The sequence below is a fragment of the Colletotrichum fructicola genome, assembly GCF_000319635.2.
Source record: "Colletotrichum fructicola Nara gc5 chromosome Unknown KSG_Nara_v1_contig01, whole genome shotgun sequence".
Taxonomy (NCBI): domain Eukaryota; kingdom Fungi; phylum Ascomycota; class Sordariomycetes; order Glomerellales; family Glomerellaceae; genus Colletotrichum; species Colletotrichum fructicola.
This window is the reverse complement of record NW_027094051.1, coordinates 2,662,459-2,683,697: the sequence shown is the minus strand read 5'-3', so window position 1 is coordinate 2,683,697 and position 21,239 is coordinate 2,662,459. Positions and strand designations below refer to the sequence as shown.

The 21,239-nt window shown below is 54.2% G+C and overlaps 5 protein-coding genes across 5 annotated transcripts; 3 read left to right on the top strand and 2 right to left on the bottom strand.

The window, feature by feature from the left end:
• Positions 1 to 182: 182 nt before the first annotated feature.
• cnd2 (Condensin complex subunit 2) lies at positions 183 to 2,907 on the bottom strand (the record flags this gene model as incomplete). Its single annotated transcript, XM_032020180.1, has 4 exons — positions 183 to 434; positions 486 to 2,081; positions 2,132 to 2,747; positions 2,816 to 2,907. 4 exons carry the CDS (start codon positions 2,905 to 2,907, stop codon positions 183 to 185), a joined length of 2,556 nt encoding a protein of 851 aa, XP_031882844.1.
• An 804-nt stretch (positions 2,908 to 3,711) lies between these two features.
• On the top strand, positions 3,712 to 6,769 carry CGGC5_v000773 (putative cation exchanger; the record flags this gene model as incomplete). The annotated part of the gene is made up of 2 exons (XM_032020181.1): positions 3,712 to 6,371; positions 6,424 to 6,769. The coding sequence occupies 2 exons, from the start codon at positions 3,712 to 3,714 to the stop codon at positions 6,767 to 6,769; spliced, it is 3,006 nt and encodes a 1,001-aa protein (XP_031882845.1).
• Positions 6,770 to 7,748: 979 nt separating this feature from the next.
• Positions 7,749 to 8,616, top strand: CGGC5_v000772 (uncharacterized protein; the record flags this gene model as incomplete). Its single annotated transcript, XM_032020182.1, has 3 exons — positions 7,749 to 8,388; positions 8,448 to 8,509; positions 8,569 to 8,616. 3 exons carry the CDS (start codon positions 7,749 to 7,751, stop codon positions 8,614 to 8,616), a joined length of 750 nt encoding a protein of 249 aa, XP_031882851.1.
• A 1,744-nt stretch (positions 8,617 to 10,360) lies between these two features.
• rqh1 (ATP-dependent DNA helicase hus2/rqh1) lies at positions 10,361 to 15,264 on the top strand (the record flags this gene model as incomplete). The annotated part of the gene is made up of 3 exons (XM_032020184.1): positions 10,361 to 10,502; positions 10,556 to 14,016; positions 14,065 to 15,264. The coding sequence occupies 3 exons, from the start codon at positions 10,361 to 10,363 to the stop codon at positions 15,262 to 15,264; spliced, it is 4,803 nt and encodes a 1,600-aa protein (XP_031882871.1).
• Positions 15,265 to 17,050: 1,786 nt separating this feature from the next.
• CGGC5_v000770 (uncharacterized protein) lies at positions 17,051 to 19,689 on the bottom strand (the record flags this gene model as incomplete). The annotated part of the gene is made up of 3 exons (XM_066150713.1): positions 17,051 to 17,304; positions 17,370 to 17,389; positions 17,444 to 19,689. 3 exons carry the CDS (start codon positions 19,687 to 19,689, stop codon positions 17,051 to 17,053), a joined length of 2,520 nt encoding a protein of 839 aa, XP_066009745.1.
• Positions 19,690 to 21,239: the final 1,550 nt, after the last annotated feature.

The window sequence follows — 21,239 nt, the reverse complement described above, 5'->3', positions numbered from 1 at the left end:
AGCTGAGACCAGAGAAGGCGTGAAACAAATGATTCTTTCCGCCCATTCATTATCAACATTGCAAAATCAAACATGTCGTCGTTACAAGCAAATTAACGCCGCTGAAGGCCTACGCGGCACAAACGATCGCAAAGACACATCCGCCCGTCGCTCCCGTTCCTTTTTATGCATTTCCTACTCGTTTAGTCTCCGCCAGCCGTGATCTCGGCCGTCCAGTCCTTTTTGATCATCAGCTCCGTGAGATCGGGCGTCTTCTCGACGACGAGACCCTTCTCGTTAGCCAAATGCAGCAGACTGATGAAGCAGAAACTCGTAGAGATGTCCTCCATCATCGGCCTGGGGTATACTGATTGGAGGTTGTTCATGACATCGGTGAACTTTAGCGTTGGGTCCTTGGACGGGTCCTCGGGCGGGGTTGGTGTGGGAAGGTTTTCCTGCACATGAGTGAGCGTTGGGTTTGCGTCCGGGGATGACTTAAGACTTACAGCTTCAAGGCTTTCGAGGCCCATGCCCTTCCAGATTTCCTCCTTCAAACGTCTTACATCCACCCGCTTGGCCACACGTGCGTATTGCACATAGTCTGGCCGCAGACGGCGCGTTTGGGTGACTAGCGTCGTGCCAAAGGCGCCGGTCAGGGCATTCGTCGCTGCGTCGCTGCCGAGGAGAGCTGTCATACCCGCAGCCTCAGTAACACCGGGGTCGCCCTCTGCGGTAGGCGAGAAGTGCTCGCGAGCGTCTGCGAACTCATCATCCTCATCTTCCAGACCACCAGCGAAGGGAAGTGCGTCATCCTGGAAGAAGTTGGCGTCGTAGTCGCCTTGCGGCAACGTGTCCGTCTCTTCGGCGCCGTGCAGCGGCTCTTTCTGATTGGCCCAGAACGCCTCGTCCATCTCGCCTGCCGGGACGTCTCTGTCCTGGCCGCCGCTTCCGAAGGCGCCGCCTCTGGTGCCAAGGACACGTCTTTTGCTGAGACGGGCCTTGGGCTTGAGGAAAAGATTAAGAAGAGACTTGGAGTTGAAGTGCTTGTCGTCAGGCAGGAGATTCCTTGATTTGGAGATCCAGTCCTTCTTTGGCATGGAGATTGCGGAGTTGCTGGTGGCCTTTGTGTACAGCGCGTCAGCCAGGTTGTTATCCAGCGGCGCGGAGAAGTCGATCTCGAATGGCTCCTTCTCCTTGCGTTGCCGGGCTGGAGCTGCTGGCTTGTTGATGTCCTTGATTTTCCTGATTCTCCAGTGCTCGGCGCTGGTCCAGTTCTTCTGCAGGGCCTGGTCGAAGTACCCCAGGATGTCCTCATGCATCTTGTCGGCATTCTGCGCGTGGCTCATGGATATGACATAGTCGCCATTGTCCTGGTCCAGCATCTCAACGTCACCACCTTCACCGCCGTCGTTGTTGAGACCGGCGTCGTATACGCGCATTTGCGGCTCAAGCGCAGCTTCCCTAGCCCACGCCTCACCACCCTCGCCGAATGCGACATCCGCGCCCAGGTCAAATCCACCGAGACCGAGATCGTCATCATCGAAACCAGCGGCGTTGTCACCGTCAATGAACATGCCAGAGTTATCACCAAGCAAATCAGCCGTCTTCTCCTTGTCCTGGTCACCTCTCCAGTCCTCTGGTGCCCTGAGGAAGGGAATATCCAGAGAACCAGAGGGGTTGCCAAGGTCGAAGGTCTTCAACGATGGGCAGACATCAAGCTCGTCCAGAATGTTCAGTTCGGGGAAGAACTTAGAACCAAGAGAACCGAGATCGATCTCTACGTCTTCAGTCTCCTCCTCCGGCTCGGGCTCCTCGACCATGGATGGTTCAGGAGTACCCTCTTCCTCGTCTTGATCAGCCGCGGTATCCTTCTTTCTTGTCTTTGAGGTGTGCGCATCGCCGACGTCGTCACTGCTGTCAAATACGATGCGTCCCTGGGCATCTACCATGAGGTGGTTAAGGAGCAAGCCCTTGGCACCGCCCTCGTCAAAGTCTGCGGAGGTCTTCTTGAATAAGGGATCCACGGCGAACTCAAGCTCGAACTTCTTGAGTTGGAGTGACGAGAAGCTAGGTGCAAGAGTGGCCTCTGACGAACGTTGCGTCTGTTCAAAGTCAGCATTTCCGCGTGTACTCTGGGTTGAATGTCGCATACCTTTCGCTTTGGCTTCTTCCTGACGTTTCCATCCTCATCGACCTCGTCTTCTTCACTCTCTTCACCTTCGTTTCCTTCACCGTCGCGGTCTCTCTTCTTGTTGTTGCTGTCCGCAAGACCGCTCAGCAACTTGCCGGTCTCGGTTGCGACACTGTCAACTCTGCTCGTGTAGATCTTGACGCAGCCGTCTAATGTGCAACTGGCCTTCTGAAAGTTGACTCCATCACCCTCCTTCAGCAGAGACATGTCGTGGAAGTAGTCAATCAGCGCGAAGTTCCAGGAATTGTTTGCGTTGATCTTGTTGTCCGTGGCCATCTTCATCCACTCTTCGAAGTTTGCGAGAATCGGGACTCGCTTCATAGGCGTAACTGTGCTTCCGCTAACGACAATATCGTCGTCATCTTCGTCGACGACTGTTCGGGCTCGACTGCCGCGGGCACCTGGCGTCTTAGGCCGGGAGCCACCGGGCGAATTTTCGATATCCTCCAAGCTGTGTCTTCCCTTGCGCAAAGGTGTCGCAGCTGCAGCCTTCAGCTCGTTCTTCTGGCGCTCTTGCAGAGCATGGCGCGATTGCGCTCTCCGGGCCTTCTCTTCCACATCGTCGTTGAGGGGGATTCTGGATACTGTTTAGTACCGTTGCTGGGCGGGGGGAACATGGGTGAATCGGCGGTGTCGCAAACGTACTTGACGGGGGAGTTCTTGAAGGGCGAAGCGTTCATCGACCCGGAGGTCGCTCTGACGCTGCCAGCGCGCGGTACGTTAGCCACTCGAGGCATTTTGTGTTGTCGGCGATGAGGCTGTCGTCCGGCGGTGTTGGATGTTGGATTTGTTTGCGATGTGCGTCGGTAGCCCAGTGCCCGACACCAATGTTTACTTTCCCCACTTGGACACGCCCCCAACGACGACGCGAAACAACAATAAAGAGTTGGTGCCTGAAATCTTAGGTGTCAGATTTACCGTTTCGGGACGGGACAAGGCGGGGAGCTGAAAGCCCGGGCCCGAGCGGTTTCGTCCCAACTGCCAACGTTTACTTGGTTGCTGCCGCCCCCCCTCCAACCCCCCTTGGCTTTGTTATCTTCACGTGACGCAATGATGCTCTCTGCCGAGCCCAATTGGAACCGCTCTCTTACACTTGCCGTTGCAACACGCCCTCCTCTCTTAAAGTTGCCGCTCCAAAGAAACATAGCCACGTTGGAGGGGGATTTACCACGCATGTCCTCGGCTCTATCAGAGCATCGGCCTTGCGTAGACCAGCAAATCTTGGCCAAGAACTTGCGACACAGCCGTTTCCTTAAGACCTTGGGCAGGTTTTCCCGGGCTGCCTCCCAGAGTCTCCATGAATCGTACATGAAGGCGAGAAGCGCATGCATCTTCTCGCCCTGCCCTGCGGCTCACCTCACACCCGCTAGCAGCCTTTCCTGCGTATCCTATTTTTTGCATATCGACTCGACTCAGCGACACCCGTTCGTTCCTCATCCGCGCACCGCAGCGGAACGAGCGGCATCACCAGGCACGCGCCCGCGACAAGTCTTCTGCCATGGCTTCCTATGAGCCAATTATCTTCCACAGTTGACGTCAGCATGCCAGCTACCTCTAAGATTAGGGGGAGCGGCCTTCGCTTGCGGCCATTCTATACGACAGTCTTTCTTCTCACCCTGCTCGCGACATGGTCATTCTTTACCAAGGCCACGGAACGACACTTCGCCCCGCAGCATGTCGACGCCTCGTCTCCGCTCCTGAGAAGGAACGAGCTGACGGAATGCCGGGATGTTCACCGCGCTGAGGATCAGTGTGCCTTCGTCAAGGCTCACTGCGCCGAGGACGAGGCTGGCTTGCTCTCATATCTCACCCTGTACTACTGCAACCTAGGCAAGGCTCAGCCAGTCGCTTTCGCCATACTCGTCTGCTGGCTCGGCCTGCTCTTCACCACCATTGGCATCGCCGCCAGCGACTTTTTCAGCGTGAATCTCAACACCATCTCTACGATCCTTGGCCTTAGCGAAAGCTTAGCGGGTGTTACCTTCCTTGCCTTCGGAAATGGATCCCCGGATGTCTTCAGCACCTTTGCAGCCATGGGCTCCAACAGCGCCAGCATGGCTGTAGGCGAGCTGATCGGCGCTGCAAGCTTTATCACCGCCGTCGTCGCCGGTTCCATGGCCTTGGTTCGGGAGTTTAAAGTGGGGAGACAGACCTACGTCCGCGATTTATGCTTCTTCATCGTGGCCGTCTGCTTCACCATGGTGTTTCTGGCTGACGGGCACCTGCACCTATGGGAGTGCATAACCATGGTCTGCTATTACATCTTCTACGTGGTCTTCGTTGTCACATGGCATTACTACTCGAAAAGGCGGAGCCAGCGGCGGGTCCGGGAAGCAGCCGCACGAGGTCATGTCTACGGAGCAGTGGGGCATCCATACGATGAACTGGCACCGGAGCCGTACCGGGATGATCCCGACGACGAGGATCGTCAAGTTACGTCCGCCAGCGCCTCCAATGCCGGTGATATCAGTGCACTAGAGGCTGGGCCGCGAATTGAGGTCGAAGGTCAGGACGAGGGCGATGACGAGGTTGAGGAGAGCGATCATGGCAGGCACGTCGTGGCGGAGATGGCGAGCAACATGCGTGTTCTCCGTCCCCGAGGCCGCAGACGCAACACTCTTACTCCGATTCGTCCCAGTTTGGTCGGCGCCCTGGAGTTTCGATCAGCTTTGGCTCAACTGCAGAGGGAGAGCAACTTGAGGATGCGACCGATGCACGGGCGAGCATACTCAGTTAATAACATTCGAAGCAACAGCGAATCAGGCACTGTTATGGGGCCACCTTCAGATTCGGGCAGATACACCATTAGCGGCGGCGAAGGTCTCGGCCAGAGTAGGAATAGGGCCTTGTCCTCTGGAAATGTTCCCGGCTCACTGGTTTCTACCCGCCAACCCAGTCGCGATCACTCTCCTTGGCGCTTCCCTCCTCAAGGCTCAGCGAACCCGATCCAACAGGTAAAAGCCCAGGAAGCCAGGAATCGAAGTCCATCCCCTGCATACAAGATTGGTGGCAATCTGGCGCCTCCTCCGTTGGACGCGGCGCCCCCACGACAAGACACTGGCGGCAGCGATTCTCTTGACCCCAGACCATTCGGCCAGCTTTCCCTCCAGATTCCAACAAGCAGACGTACAAGTTTCAGCACCTCTTCGCCAGCATCCCCTTTTCCCGGATACACTGAATCTCCAATGGTGTTAACGCCAGCAGCCCAACCCGATCCGCCCGAATTCATATTGCCTCCTGGACCAGCTCGCATGGAGATGCCCTTCGCGCCCTACGAGGTGATCGAACCGAAGCCGGTGAGATGGTGGCCATATGCTATCTTGCCGCCCCCTCACATCTTCTGGAGAACATTGTTTCCTACACTCCTAGGATGGCAGCAGAAGAGTCACTGGGACAGATTCGTCAGTGCCATATCGGTGCCGAGCATTCTGCTACTCGTTCTCACCCTCCCGGTCGTTGAGAGTGAAAGTCCAGACGACTTGTCTGACGATACCATGGTGGACCCCATGATCGGCTTGGACACCACTGGCGATGGATCTGTAACATTGCCTGAGGGCGAGCCCATCGAACAAGAGTCGGAATGGCAACGCTTTAGAAGAGCCACCCTGACGCATTCTCGCATGCCGTCTCTCGAGCGCACCTATTCTCCCAAGGGTTCTCCAGCGTTGATTGCCATCGATGATCCGAGCGGTGCGCGTGTCGCTGAGGCACCCACGAGCCACCCACAACACGTCAAGCCGGCGGCACCTCTACCCTCTGAGAGTAGCATCGCTGTTGACGACTCGGGTCAGTGGAATCGGTGGCTTGTCGCTATCCAAATCTTCACGGGCCCCTTGTTTGCAGTGGTCATCCTGTGGGCCAACATGTTTGAGGACTTCCAGCACCCATACAGAGTGCTGGCCAGGTTCATTCTCTATACCCTGCTGGCATCTACCATACTTCTTGGCCTGCTACTCATGACGACAAGCCCTGACAAGAAACCCAAGTTCCATTTCCTTTTATGCTTCATGGGGTTCATCATTGCTATAGCTTGGATCTCGACCATTGCGGGAGAGGTTGTTGGTGTTTTAAAAGCGGTCGGAGTCATTCTGGGAATCTCGGAGGCTCTTCTCGGGTTGACCATCTTTGCTGCGGGCAACAGCGTTGGCGATCTCATCGCCGACATCACCGTTGCCCGCCTTGGCTACCCTGTGATGGCTCTGTAAGTTGCAACGTTACCTTTCGACGCATACAGTTTACTAACAGCAACGTAGTTCCGCATGCTTCGGCGGTCCCATGCTTAACATTCTCCTCGGTATCGGCATTGGCGGCGTCTATATGATGGTCCAGGCCGCCAAACATCGGCACAAGAAACATCCTGACAAACCCTTCAAGTACCACTCATACGAGATTCAAATCGGAGGCACCCTGATGATATCAGCCATCACACTCCTCCTCACCCTCTTGGGTCTCCTACTCATCGTTCCGATGAACAAGTGGATCATGTCACGCAAGATCGGCTGGGGCCTGATTGCGATTTGGACAGTCAGCACCATCGTCAACGTCGTCATCGAAGTGACGGGGGTGTGGACTGACGTGTCCTATTCTCTCAGTTTCTAATACGTCCATTTTTTTGGAAGCACATACACACAGACTGTATCAGTATTCGACGAGTACATTCTACACAAACAAGTTAGCATACCCCGGCATAGCGTGCGACGAGAAACAAAGCGATTTGCGACTTTCAGGTTATATTTTCGATTGCGTGTACAGTCATTACAGAGTTCAAATGGGAAGAAGCGACTGGCTACGAAGGACAACCTTACATTCTACACATATACAATAGTAGTTTATAAAAGCATATTACAAGTTCACGTTGAGATTGACAGCAAACAATAGTAACGTTGCCGTCGGTTATCTTTCCTCGTTATTGGTCGTCTTAAGAGAGGCGACGACGCGCTGTCTCCTCAAGCGACACCGATCGAAGCGCCGACGTTCCTGAATTGTTGTTCCTGATGCCAGGCACGGTCCCACGTCGTACATTGTAAATCACCATCTGATGTGTTCTCCCGTGCGCCCGTGCTCTCTTCCTACGGGAGGCAACTACTGTCGACCTCGAAACCCGCGTGGCTTCAATTGGACGAACGGCGATCCTTTGCTCTCTTCGTTGCCAAGGATTTCGTCTGCTAGTTGTGTGTTTTCAGCTGGCTGTATGTGCTCTCTTCGCCAAGAGATCCATCTGTTGTGGTTGCCTCAGCTGGGCTGTGTGTTGTTGTGATGCCAAGAAGGACGTGGGAAGTTGTGATGCCAAGAAAGGTCGTGGACGCACGTCGGCCAGGGCTGATGCGTTTTGACGTGTTGCATGTGTTCGGCGGAATCAGGGGGGACTGCGTTTTCGGGTCTCTGGGCTTTCGTGTCAACATACAAGCGGACATAGAAGTTGGGGACTGAATGGCAAGTATAAAAGCGCCGCATCAGACACCTTCTTATCGACCCTGCCCTTTCGAATCTAGTTCACACACGTTATCATCACACTATCTCTTAAGCATTCACATAGAGCACTTTCGAACATCCTGTTCTTCAGTTCAACTTATCCAACATGGGCTTCAACACAATCCTCAACACTGCCAAGCAGCTTGCTAGCAACGACGAAGCTAAGAAGGACCAGCAGAGCTCGTCCCAGACTTCTGACCAGCAAGGCTGGGACAAGGTCGGCGACGACGCCAAGAAGGCCTTTGCGAACTATCAAGCCCACCAAGCTCAAGGCAAGGGTCCCGATTACAAGGAGATTGGGGGCGTTGCGTCGGCTGCGTACTCTGCGTACAATCGCGGAGCCGATGCAGGGGATCTCGACGAGAAGCAGAAGGAACAGCTGGGAAAGGATGTCGTTGCCGGGTACTCTGGCAGGAAGAAGGAGGCGTTGAAGTCTGGTGAGGAGGGTGTCGATGGGACTCAGGAGGGCTGTGAGTGTGAAGGCCACGATGATGAGAAGTCGAAGAAGTTGGATGAAGAGTTAGGGGGCGAGAGTGAAGATGTGGTAGCTGGGGAGAAGAAGAAACTGCGGGAAGGTGGGTTCTTGCAGGGAAAGGTTGACAACACCACGGAGGGTATCGCTGCCCAGGATGCTCGTGGTGAGTACACTGATCCATCAAAGGAAGCCCTCGAGGCTTTGTCCTCCAGTACCGCGGCACGATCTGGCGGGAGAAACGAAGTCTCTGCTTCCCAGGCAGATTACACTGGTGAGAAAACACCTCGTCGCTCGCAAATGTTGAACTCAGAACGCTTACACCGGTTCAAGCAGGATCTACTGATGCAACATCCGATGAGACTGGGGACCTCAGCGACTACACCACACTCGGGGTAAGAGATGATTCAAGACAACCTAGATTCCAATGCACAAGCTAATGGTCTGGCTCCAGAGGACGACACGCTCGGGACGCGGCATCGTAAGTGACCGCGAAGAATAAGCTAGCGGAACAAGCCTGGTCATGGATACATGAGGATCGCGACGGGAATGCTTTACCTATGTAGCTTCAAAACAATACAGTCGTTTCCGATGCATAGCTCGATGGTCGAGAAGGATGATAGTGGCCTTAGCTCGCATTAAAGGGTGACCTACTTAGTACGGGTTTCTCCCACCGTGGTCAACATCGAACGGGGGAGTCAATGGCTCAGTTGGTCAGGTCTGGCCAAGTGCTTGCGCCCTGATGTCCCTTGCCCTCTTCTCGCTGGGATTTCAATATGGTTATGGGTTCAAACCCTGCCTTTTGCCATCTGGAATTTTTTAACCCTTTTTTTGAGATCGCCTGATTCTCCTGTGTCTACGCAGCTATATTTCCTGTGCACTTGGTTACTACTACTGAAAGCGATAGTAGCGACAGCGACGATAAAGACGAGGATGAGGACGAGACCGAGGACGAGGATAACAATAACGACGATCATAACAGAAGCGGCGACGACGACGACGACGACGACGACGACGACGGTAGTGGAGTGATTAGAAAGGCCACAGGAAAAGCAGTCGCCTTAGCACAGGAAAAATAGGTGGTCTTTTTTTGTTTTACCTTCTTTTACTTTACGTCTTGCCCTCCTCCATCCATCCAACAAACTTTCCTGCAGATGTTATTGATACCTGTTGTTGATCACCATAACCCGAATGTAACTCGCAGCCAAGATTCGCGCTTCGTTTGTTTTTTTAGAGGAAAAAACATTTTGGACACTTCCGGCTAGCAGGACACGGCAAGAGCATTTTCTGGCTCAACTCTTGCATGTTTCTCTAGCCGGGGAAAAATCATCAAACCATACCCAGTCTGAGAAATGGCACGGGCAGGTACAGTTTCGGATGGCGAGCTTTTGGCCGCTTAAGCAGGACTTCCTGGCCTGAAAAGAGATAGTCTAGTTTTTTCTGTGTCTTCGCGACTATATTTCCTTCCTATCGGGTTTTGAAGTCATATTTCGATCAAGGGCGATAGCATTGCCAAAGGCTGCAACGGCCAATTTATCCCCAAATTTTGACCACAACATCACCAAGTCTGGTTGTCGAGGCAATCCAATGGAAGACAATGACACGGGACAACACTCACCCATGCATTGATGAGCAAGTCGTAGCCTGTAGATTGCTCGGTCTCATGGATGGCACTTAGATCACGCGTAAGGAGGAAAAGCCGAAGATTTGCCGGGCAGCCATGCAACGCCAATTCACGTGAAGTCGAGGTTGACATGCTGACTAAGGCAGAACGCGACTAACACGCTAGCTAAAGTGGGTGGGGGGCCAAACGCGGTTGACACCCGCAGTGCAGAGCTCGGCGTAAACACCGCGACCAACCTTGTAGACGACTGCCAAAGAGCCTCATTTGCGCCTCAAAATACCTCTCCGATGACGCCTAGCAACCCCCAGGTGTTTCCCTCGTCGTCGAATAAATGACTCGAAATAACCTCGGGGATCAACTCTCCTGGCTGCTCGGCAATATCTCTATCTGCAAACCCACCGATCTTTCCCTTCCGCCGGCTCGCGATCCTTCAGGCACTGATCCGTCACAATCACAACAATCCCGTTTTGGGGGCTTTGGATCCCAGCAGGAGCTTCCAAGTCGACCCGTGTCACAATCGGACTTTGGCCGTACGAATGCGAGACCGTCATTACATGCCTCCAACGCGGTGGAACAGACGACGCAGGATTCTAGGGTGGCGATAACGGCAGAGGCTGGCTCTATGGCGAAACTGACCTCAGCCTCGAAGACTAGGAAGCCTTCTTTGGCTGTGAAACAGCAGCAGCAGCAATTGCTGACGCCATCCTCAACCACCAGTGGTGGGCGTTTCCAACAAGCCATCACTGCCCAACTTCAGCAACAAGGTGGGCTATCTGTGCAAGACGATTGCCAAAACGCACCTGCTAACGAACTGGAGATGCAGAAAGTACACGAAACAATCGAGTGGCTCCTTCATCATCCCAAGACAGACGCCATAAGCCGGCGCCTGTGTCAACACCAGACCTACTTGACGATGATGACGAAATCCTTGACCTGACTGGTAACGATACGATCTTGTCGTCAGATTCGGTTGCACTCGATGAAGGAGTTACGGTATGGAACGAAGCGCAGGCCTCGAGGCCGGAACCGCTGTCGAAGCGCGGCCAGAAGAGAAAGAGCACGGAGATGAGCAAGACAGGAGACTTGGATTCAGACTCGGACGAGTTTCCAGATATTTACAAGACGCTGGGCACCCCAGCCCCAAAGAGCAGTCGAGCGGCTAAGAGCACCAAAACAATACCATCGAGCATCCGCAGGGCGAATACAGACAAGGGCATGGAGGAAGAGCGGACTATCACACAAACAATCAGCCGAACCCAGCGCACGTACAAGATGGCCGATGATCCTCAAGAACGGGGGACGCCACGTCGGCTCCCAATGGCTGTTGGTGGCCAGAGTGCCATCGGACGCACTCCGAGCAAGGCCTTCCGGATTTCTTCTAGCCCAGAGTCGAATCAACGGGCGAAATTTGCAGGTTTACAGTCGACTCAACAACGTCCTCGGCCTCGGGTAATACAGGATTCAGATGACGAGTTCGATGACGGGGATTTTGACGCCGAGCTTCTGGCCACACCGAGTCGAAGTAACTTCATGCCAGCCTCTGCGGCTCGCTCCAGACCGGCATCTGTTCCCTTTGGAGGTGCAGATTCATCAGACGAGCTCGTTGCGCCTGATACCCCTTCGAGGCCGCAGCCAACGACGTTGCTGCCGGATGATTCCCTAATGAGCTTCGAGGTAGACCCTGTCCAAGATGACTCAACGAATACACTATCACAGCCGACGCCCTCTTCGCAAGGGAAAAGGTCCACGGTACTTAAGTTCATCTTGGACAACCCAGATGCCATGAAGGCAAAGGAGACGATGATCCAGGAGAAGCTCGTGCACAACTCCGAAACCTTCCGGAACGTCTTGATGGATGGCTCAAGGGAAGACCGCAATAAACATAAAGCCGAGAAAGAGTTGTTGATGTCACAGCAATCTTACCTCAAGAAAGCATACGAACTCCTCAAGTCCCACGCGAAACTTCAAGGCGAGAAAGAGGTGCTTGTACAACAAATCGCTACGGCCTACGGTGACGGTGGCGACACTGAGCAGGACGAGATTCGTTTGGATGAAGTGTCAGACAAAGTTAGGGCTTTGGAGCAATCCATCGAGCGACATCTTCCTAGTGTGGGCATCGACGGCGAATCTTTCATCGACGACTACCGCAGGTCTAAGGCTATTGTAATGAGCACCCAACCTAGCCACAAGACCCCGGCCAGAGCGTTGAGATCTGCACAGGCAGTCGAGGAGAATGACAACCAAGTCATTCATCAGACACAATTCCCCGGATCGTCGAGAATAACCGACCCCAGAGATCGGTCTCCGCCGCCGTTCCCACAGTCCAAACCCCCCATGCCCAAGAGCGCCAAGAAATCAGCCCCTCCGATTGCGAAAGCCAGTCGACGAGATGATTTCGAAGACAACTACCTGGATGATATTGAAGATGACTTCGGCGCATTTGATCCGGAGCCGCCGATCTCTAACCCGTTGCCAAGCCGCAGAAGCCCTGTCAAAGCATCGCGCCCTCGCGCCATGGATATGTCCAGTGATTACGGCGATGATGCGGACGCAGACATGCTTGCGCTCGCGCAAGACTTTGAATCGCGTCACTCGTCTTCTGCGGAAACGGCTTCCAGGAGGAGAAGCGTCCTTACTGCAACGTCAGGGAATCTCGCTCAGCCTCCCAAATCCACTGAACCCTTGAAGAAGAGGGAAGTGTCTAAAGCAAAATTGTCGATACCACCCGAGTTGATGAGACATCCCTGGTCCCCGGATGTCAGAAGGGCTTTGAAGGACAGATTCAGGATGAGAGGGTTCCGACCTAATCAACTTGAAGCTATCAATGCCACTCTAGCCGGCAAGGATGCCTTTGTGCTAATGCCGACCGGTGGAGGAAAATCACTCTGTTATCAACTGCCGGCAATCATCAACAGCGGGAAGACCCGGGGTATCACGATTGTTGTTTCACCTCTGCTCAGTCTGATGCAAGATCAGGTAGATCACATGTCTGCGCTAAACATCCAGGCGGTCTCTCTCAACGGAGAAACAACTTCTCAGAAGCGAAACCAAATCTTCTCATCCTTCAAGGAGAGAAGCCCTGAGTTGTTCGTTCAGTTACTCTACGTCACGCCTGAGATGCTGAACAATAGTCCCTCTTTCATGAAGGCCTTGACAACGCTCCACTCAGGCAAACGACTTGCTCGTATAGTCATTGACGAGGCGCATTGTGTCAGTCAATGGGGCCATGATTTCCGGCCAGACTACAAGGCTTTGGGCAAGCTACGGAATCACTTTCCGACCGTACCTATTATTGCGCTCACAGCAACGGCAACCCAGAACGTTATTGTTGACATCAAACATAATCTGGGCATGGATAATTGCGAGGTGTTCTGCCAGAGTTTCAACAGGCCGAATCTTACGTATGAAGTCCGCCGGAAGGAGAGGGAGCTGGTGCACAAAATCGCCGACCTCATTCAGTCAAAGTACGACCAGCAATGCGGTATTATCTATACGCTATCGAGGAAGACATCTGAACAGGTGGCTGAGAAGCTACGAGACAAGTACGGCATTTTAGCCCATCACTACCACGCACAGATGTCACCCGAGGATCGGATTGATGTTCAAAGGCAATGGCAGAAGGACAGAATCCATGTCGTTGTGGCAACAATTGCCTTTGGCATGGGGATTGATAAACCAGACGTTCGCTTCGTTATTCATCATTCGGTACCCAAGAGCTTGGAAGGCTACTACCAAGAAACGGGGCGAGCTGGCAGAGACGGCAACCCATCCGATTGCATTCTGTATTTTGGATATCAAGATGTCGTCACCTTGAGGAAGATGATCGCGGATGGTGATGGCAATGAGGACCAAAAAGAGCGGCAGAGAACGATGCTCAACCGGGTCACGGCGTTCTGCGACAATCGGGAGAACTGCCGCCGTGTCGAAATTCTTCGATACTTTGGCGAGGTATTCAACGGAGACGAGTGCAACAAGACGTGCGACAACTGTCGAGCGGGGGCTGTTTTTGAGCAGCAGGACTTCTCCGACAAGGCTGTTGGCGCTATTCAGACCATCAGAAACCACGAAAAATTAACGGTCAATCAGTGCCGTGAGATTCTCTTGGGAAAGAAATACCCCCCGAACATAGACGAGGACCCAGACGACGCCCACGGGATAGCTCGGGGGATGAAACAGCATGAAGTCGAGCGCATTCTCGACAGACTTACTGCTGAGGAAGCACTCGAGGAGACAAACGTGGTGAACAAGCGGGCTGGTATTGCCATCCCGTACCTCATCGTATGTTACTTTATCTAATAACTACAATCGTGACTAACATGGTGCTAGGTTGGTCGCAATGCGCATATGTTTCTGTCTGGGCGCCGCAAGCTGTTGCTGTCGGTTCAGGTTTCCGATAGGGGTAGGGAATCCTCGGCTCCAAAGCCGAAAAAGCGAACAAAGAAGAGCAAAGAGGCCGATGATGTAGACACAGGCGCAGGGCCTTCTAGACATGTCCCGCCCTCGACTAATGTGTCCTCGCCTGCTCAGGCAAGAATTCAGAATAAGAAGAAGGGCAAGTCCATGGCAACCATCTTCGATACGGACGAAGAGGAAGAGATGCTACTGCAACAAATGGAGGAGCAGGACTTGTCTTTGCACTCAAACGGCTACGCAAAGGATGGCTTTGTCATGTCGGATGACGAAGACGACGCGTTTGAGCCTCTGCCAAAGTCTCGCAACAGAAGTCACGCTTCTCGCGATGTTGGTCCTCGCATAGAGGCAGACGGTCGGTTGGGAGATCTTGATGAACTGCATCAAGACGTGGTCCACAACTTTGTGCAGGAGGCGAAGAAGCTCGAAGAGCAGCTGCGCAACGCGCAAAGTCTCCGAAAGCCACTGTTTTCTGAGCGAAGCTTCCAAGAAATGGCTATTCGCTGGACAACAACGCTGCCGCAAATGCGCAAAATACCAGGCATCGAGATCGAGAAAGTTGACAAGTTCGGGACTAAGTTTATTCCTATGGTCAAGCGTTGCCGAGACAACTACAATTCCATGATAGGGGCGAAGGACGAAGCTGATCAGATGGACGCCGGTGATCAGCACATTGTTGACTTGATCAGCTCTGATGAAGACATGGACGAGGACATGGAAGATGACGACGATGAGGAGGAAGAGGAGGCTTCTAAGTATTTCAATGGCCCGCCACCACCGCTGAGACCAGAGGTGGAAGCGTGGAATGAACAAATGAGAGTGAACGAGCTCGAGACAGCGCCGCCGACACGAGGATCATCAGGCACACGAGGCCGTGGTGGCGCGCGCGGTGGGAAGAAGCCATACCGCAGAGCTTCTGGCGGAGGGTACAAGAAGGGAGGGGTGACCAAACGGAAGGCCTCAGGCGGGGCCAGCAGAAGGAGTAGCGGCGGGACGACGGCTTGCAGCTCCAGGAATTCGACCGTCACGCACTTCTTCCCTAGAGGCGGCAAGAGAGGTGGCGGCAGCGGTGGAAGGAGCGGTGGTGGCGGCAGCATCGGACTAATGCCGCATTAAGTCGAGAGAGAGAGGAAAAGGGGTATATGATGTGCACACGTCTGATACGAACAGAACTGGCGACGACGGAAAACTATTACACTGCATTACATGGCATGGTCACGAAGCGGCAGAAGGAGGGAGTGAACAAGGGAAGAAACTTGATCGGTCTGCATATTTTATATTCATGGCGGCGGAGTGGGCGATTATCAAGCATGATATCGGTTCGCGCGGGTCAGGCGTCGAACCGGTTTTGGCAGGGCATCTTCTTCCGGCGCAGCGTAGGCACATTTGGCATTTTAATGTTGACAATGACGAACCATTTCCTCCCTCCTTGGGATGATGTTATTTCTATACTTGAGCAGTCCCTACCTTCCTCGTCTCGTCTAAAGTGTCTAAGAAGTTCATCCCCAAAAAGACGCGAGTAATAAGCCATCACCGGGGAGAATGTGGTGCTATGTTGCGATCATTTGGCCTGTCATGTTCATTTTAGGGTATGCGAATGATCAATTTATAACGTCTTCGGCCTGCCAATCTAGCCACATCCTCCCCCCGCTGTGATGCCTCTCTCCCCCTGCGACTGCCAGACATACTCCAGCCAAGTTCACTTTGGTTGCCACAAGTCTCGTCGGGGGTTCCAACACATCGATCGCAGCAAACGGAAACAACCGAATCTCTTTTTCTTTTTTCTTAACCCCAATGGTGGTTTGTAGTAGCGTATGGTAGAGCGATTTCGTACCCCTCGTTGACCGGACATGACGATGCGCGTCTTGACCGGCAACGGGGCTTGGTTCTTCCCATCCATCCACGGATGGCCCGGTCTGGAGGCCATTTGTGCCCCCAAAATACACCATTGACCAGACTCCAGCCCACCTTCCGGGTATAATGCCAACATTCCAAAAAAAAAAGATAAATAAATCAAGACCGCCGGAGAGGCTTTTTCCCGCTCCTGAAAATACGCCATCCGACGGTTCCTAACCCGACGCCATGCCGCAAAGCAATAGAAGTAGAAGTCGTCCAAATGGCCCTGCCGTGAGCCATTAAGGAGCGTAGTCGAATATGTACAAAGTTGGTATCGAGTCGTAACGATGTGTTCAGGCGATGTCTGTCGAGGCCCCCTCATCAAACTACTTGGAAGCCTCGTGTATTTCCGTTGTGAATGATCAAGTATCAAGTCCGCCAGCGGGGCTTGCTCATCACGTTGGCACCCGCACCACTGGGAGCTGCTGGCGAGCTGACAGTCCTCCTCTTGTGCCCAACGAAAGACTCCTAGCCCCTCCATCTGGGTTTGCTGCTCGCAGCGGAAGTGCTGCCGGATAGCTCGGGTAGAGTCTTGCGGGTAGCCCCACGGGGCGTGATGCCCAACGAGGTTTCTCTGCCATTTGAGCTTGGCCCTCTAGGCTGTGGCAGCAAGCTGGTTCGTCGAGTGGTAGCTAGAGAGCTGGCTGGACGACTTGGTGTCCTATCGTCAGCGGTCAAATAGGTCCTGGGAGGCTGCAAAGATGCACGTCGAGTAGATTGAGATTCCAGGCCAGAGGTAGACAAAGACGAGGACAAGCGCGGTTTCGACAGCGTGCGCTGTGAGTAAGGGCCAGGAGAGGCAAGACGTTCGCGGAACGAGAGCTTGGAAGTGGCCCTCTTCGTCGGCGTGTCTTCGGGCATGGGCGAAGCTGATGATTCTCGCCCGAGCGGACCACGAATAGATGGCAACCTACTACCACCGGGTGACGAAGACCGTGGGGTCAGGGACGAGGGCGGGCGAGGGACAGGTGATGTCTTCTTAGCGTAGGGGCTGGGTGACGTGAGACTAAGGGGTTTGAAGTTGTGGCCAATGCCGACATCTGCTGTGTTCGTGGACCCATTCCACCGAGGGCGACTTGGCAAAGTCGACTGAGCGCGGGGAATACTGCCAGTATTGCTGGCCGATGGCGTACCCAGTCGTGAAGTCATGTTTGACAGACGAGAGGTCAGAGTCTTCCGAGAAGATGGGGTTGGCAACGAGGATTGTCTTCGCCCCGAAGGCTGCGGCAGGTTGCTGCTGCTCGCTGAACGGTTCCTGATCTTGGGTGTGGGTGTCATTGGCTCGAAGCCAAGGCTAGACATGATGACTGATGAAGGGGGCGAACTGCCCGGAGTCTCGCGTCCACTGCCTATAGTTGAGCGATCATTCGACAACATGCTCGAGATGGAGTCTCTCAACTGCTGGCCGCGGTTGTCCGCTTGCACCTCATCAACCACCACATCCATCTCTTTCATCTCGTCCTTGATTGACTCCCACTTGGATTGCATTTCCGCGTGCAGTCGGAGAATCTCGCCGTTCACCGTCAGTCGATCCTTAACACCCTTGTCAATGATGGCCAAGACACGCTCAATAGCAGGACCATAATGCGTCTTCTTGGCGTCGTAACCCTCAATCTTCTTGCTCATCCCAGGGGGGTTGCTCAAATGCATGCCAGTGTCAATGGCCTCTCTCAACTTGATCATCGATCTTTCGACGGATTCAATCATCTTCTGTGCCTGCCGTCCGGCGCCACGGAAAACGAGTACCCAGCGATCTTCCCCCAGCTCCTTGCGTAAAGACTCGGCATCCTTCTCCAACTTCTTGTAGCTGCCGTCGAGACCTTCACGTCGCATCTCTAGCTCCTCACAGGCTGTAGGAAACGACTTTTCAGCTCTTGCAGCGAAGACCGCGAGTCTCATGGGGAGGAAATCGAGTGATGCGCGCAAGGGTTGCATCCGGGCGAACAGAGCCAACAGGCTTGAATCATCCTGCGACAGCGTAGGTGTCCCTGGCGACGTCGACCCAGGGCTGAGGGCCAGGCCTGGTAGGGAGAATCGGTTCTGGGCTTGCACCTTGGGTGGCGGTGCCGGCGCCGGCGTGTCGTCAACGATGTTTTCAAGATCCCCTATGTCAACGCCGTCGCCAGAGGTAGCCGCGATGAGCGATTTGTGCCGGCGTTCCTCCATCTCGAAGACCAAGCGACTCAATTCGTCCATTTCGGTCTGGATATCCCCCAAAACTGAGTTCCAGAGTTCTTCCCATTCCATGGCGATTTCAACTTGACCCTTGACGGTGTTCAGCGTCGCTTTAATGTTGGCCCATTCTTCAATGATAGCCTCCATTTGAGAGACTGCCCGGTGGAGGTCTGCTGGCGGAACATTGGCAATATCCTGACGACACTGCAGCTCCTCGATGGCGCTTACGTAGACTTTGATCAAATCTTCAAAGCGATGGATAGCGTTCTCGACTTCCTCCAGGCCTTCACGCCCGCCCGCGGAGGCCCACTCGACGTCATCGTCACTATCCAAGCCACCAATGACCTCGGACGCCTTGTAAATCCAACTCCTAATCTGTTCAGCTGCATTGATGAGGGCCTTCGAGGCGACCTGCGCGGTTGGAATCGCGGAAACTTTACTAGACAATGACTCGGCGTCGGGCAGTTGGAGGGAAGTGAGCTGTGCTAGCTGATTGGCAAAGGAGGCGCGGGAAAGTGTGTAGATTGAGCCGGGGCGCTGGTGGCTAGGGTTGAAATACGAGGAGAGATCGGGCGTGAACTCGGCTTGGGGGATAGGCGGCGTGTCCTTCGGGGGTGGAGGAGGGGGGACATCCGAAGAGTTTTGACGTTCGAGATGTTCTCGTCGTGTCTCGAGCTGGACCTTGGTGCCATTTCCATTGGTGTGGTCGGGCAGGCGGTACTTGTGTGTCTCCATGTCCAGCGGTTCTGTTGTTGTGATCTCGGGTAGGACGAGAGACGCGCCCGGGGCAACGTCTGCGGTGGACGGCGATGGCTCAGTATCGGGCTCTTCGGTTGAGGTTACGGATTGTGTCTTTTGTGTCTCCGAGGCCTTGTGATGTACGAGACCCTTCCAAGGGCGGCCGCGGCGATGGATAATCGAGTCGAGTGAATTCGACTTGTGGTTCTCGTCGAGTTGGCGGAGTTGATCTTCGGGAAGGCGACCGACGTTGTCTGGTTGGTTAGGAGACGAGTCTGCTGATTTCTTGTAAGAGGCCAAGCCAAGTGCTTTGAGGCGTGCAGCGAGTCCTGGCGACGGCTTGCGCGGTTGGATTGCTTTGTTCGCGTTGGGTGAGCCGGATGGTGATGATGTAGCAAGATGCGAGGATGCGGATTTGCTGCGGGTCGAGCTTGCGGGCGACTTTGTGTGATTGTTTTCGGTGTCGGCGATGGTATTGTTGTTGTTGTTTACGACATCGAATGGGGCCTGTAGTTGGAAAAGTTCGGGGCTAGAGACGTCAGAGAAGCCCAGGTCAAGGTCCGCTGTTGGAGGGGCCTGTGCCTGGTCTTGTGGGTGCTGTGGGTGCTGCAGTTGGTGGCTGGAGACGGAGTTTTTGGCGTCGGCACTGGCGGCGTCAGCGGTTGCGGTTGCAGTGATGTTGGCGTGGGCTGCATCTGCCTCCTCTGGCGCGGAAGCTCCCTCGGCCGACATTTTATTCGTGCTTATGCCTGTGTGTTGATTGAGTCACGAATCGTCCTTCAAGACGCCGAGCACCCTCCCCTTCGGTGCTGAACCCAAGGCGGCCGGCCCTCCGCGTGCCTCCGCAGAGACAGACGTCTCTAGGTACGGCGCAATGCTGTACGTGTCCAGCCAGGACGGCCGACAACGACTGAGCCGGTTCGTGGGTTGGCTGGGTCCGGTGGTCCTGAGCTTGAGTGATAACTGGGTCAAGGAGACTGATCCTCGCTGGGTTCGGTCGCTTGAGCTGCAGGCCGCCGAATGAGAGGGATCGAAGAGCGGCGCTGGAATGCTGGGAATGCTGGATGCCTGGGCAAGCTCGTCGAGCGCACTGTTGTCAATGCCTTAGTCGGTGGGGTCCCGGCGATTTCAGTTACAGGGTAGATGTACGACAGAAACGGGCAAAGGCGTCCGGCAACAGGGGATCTAGAGGAGCCGAAGGACGGGAATGCAGTCGTTATTGGCGGCGCAGGAGCGTGTGCGCTGCGTCGGCTGCAAGAGCTGCAAGAACGATGACCGGGACTGGGCAACGCCAGTCGTTTGGCGCGCAATCTTTTTGGGCGACCACGCGATTGGGCTGGGATGCAGCGGCGCAACGTCTTAGCACCGAGTTGGTTGGTGAGCAGGATACCTAGGGTAAGGCACGGGGAGAGTAGCAGCAGCAGCAGAGCAGGTGCAGATCTGGCGGCCTCGCCTTGTCTAGGATGGGAAAGGGTTGGTAGAATCGGTTGGACTGCGTCAGGTATGGTATAGACGATTCGGTTCGTTCGGTATGAAGTGAGGGATGGTGCCTTCACAAAGCGTTGGAAGTCGGAAACGAAGCAGGTAAGGAAGAACGTGGCGGCGGATCGTTTCGCAGCCGGCGGAATGTCAGTCGGTTGCTCCAACGTGCCTTTTACGAGACGACCATTGCTTGGATCCGGCTGCGTGTCCAGTTATGCTGGGTTGGACCTTGTTCGGGCGCAAACATAAGTCAGGGAAAGAAGACGTACGAGAGGGGAAAGCGGAAGAAAGAAGGAGAGACGAGAAGGAAAAAAAGGTAGAAAGCGTTCGACTGGGAAGGGCCTCCCAAAGTGTCTGGATGTAGTGAATATCTAAGTAAGTTGAGACGGAAAAAAAGATCAAACAAGTATAAGCCAAGGAAGAATAAGAAGATGAAGGATGAGCAGCAGGAGGCTGTAACGGTATGTGAGGGAGCGACGAAGAAGGGCAAGAGCCAAAACCAAAGCAAAGCCAAAGCAAGCGCCCAAGCTGTGGCTACTTGACGAATGGCAATGGTCAGACGGAGACGCAAAGAGAAGCAAAGAACGCGCCGATCCGCGGTTGGAAGAAGGAAAGAGGAAGATGGAAAGGAAATGTGCGTCTTCCGAATCGAATCGAAATGGTCTAGTATGGCATGGTCTGGAATTGAGTCTGTATGGGACTTCGTGTTGGGTCGGAACAAGCTGCGACAAGCACCAGAAATAGGAACCAAGGACCGACCGACGCGACATGCACAAGGCATAAAATAAATACAGAAAAGC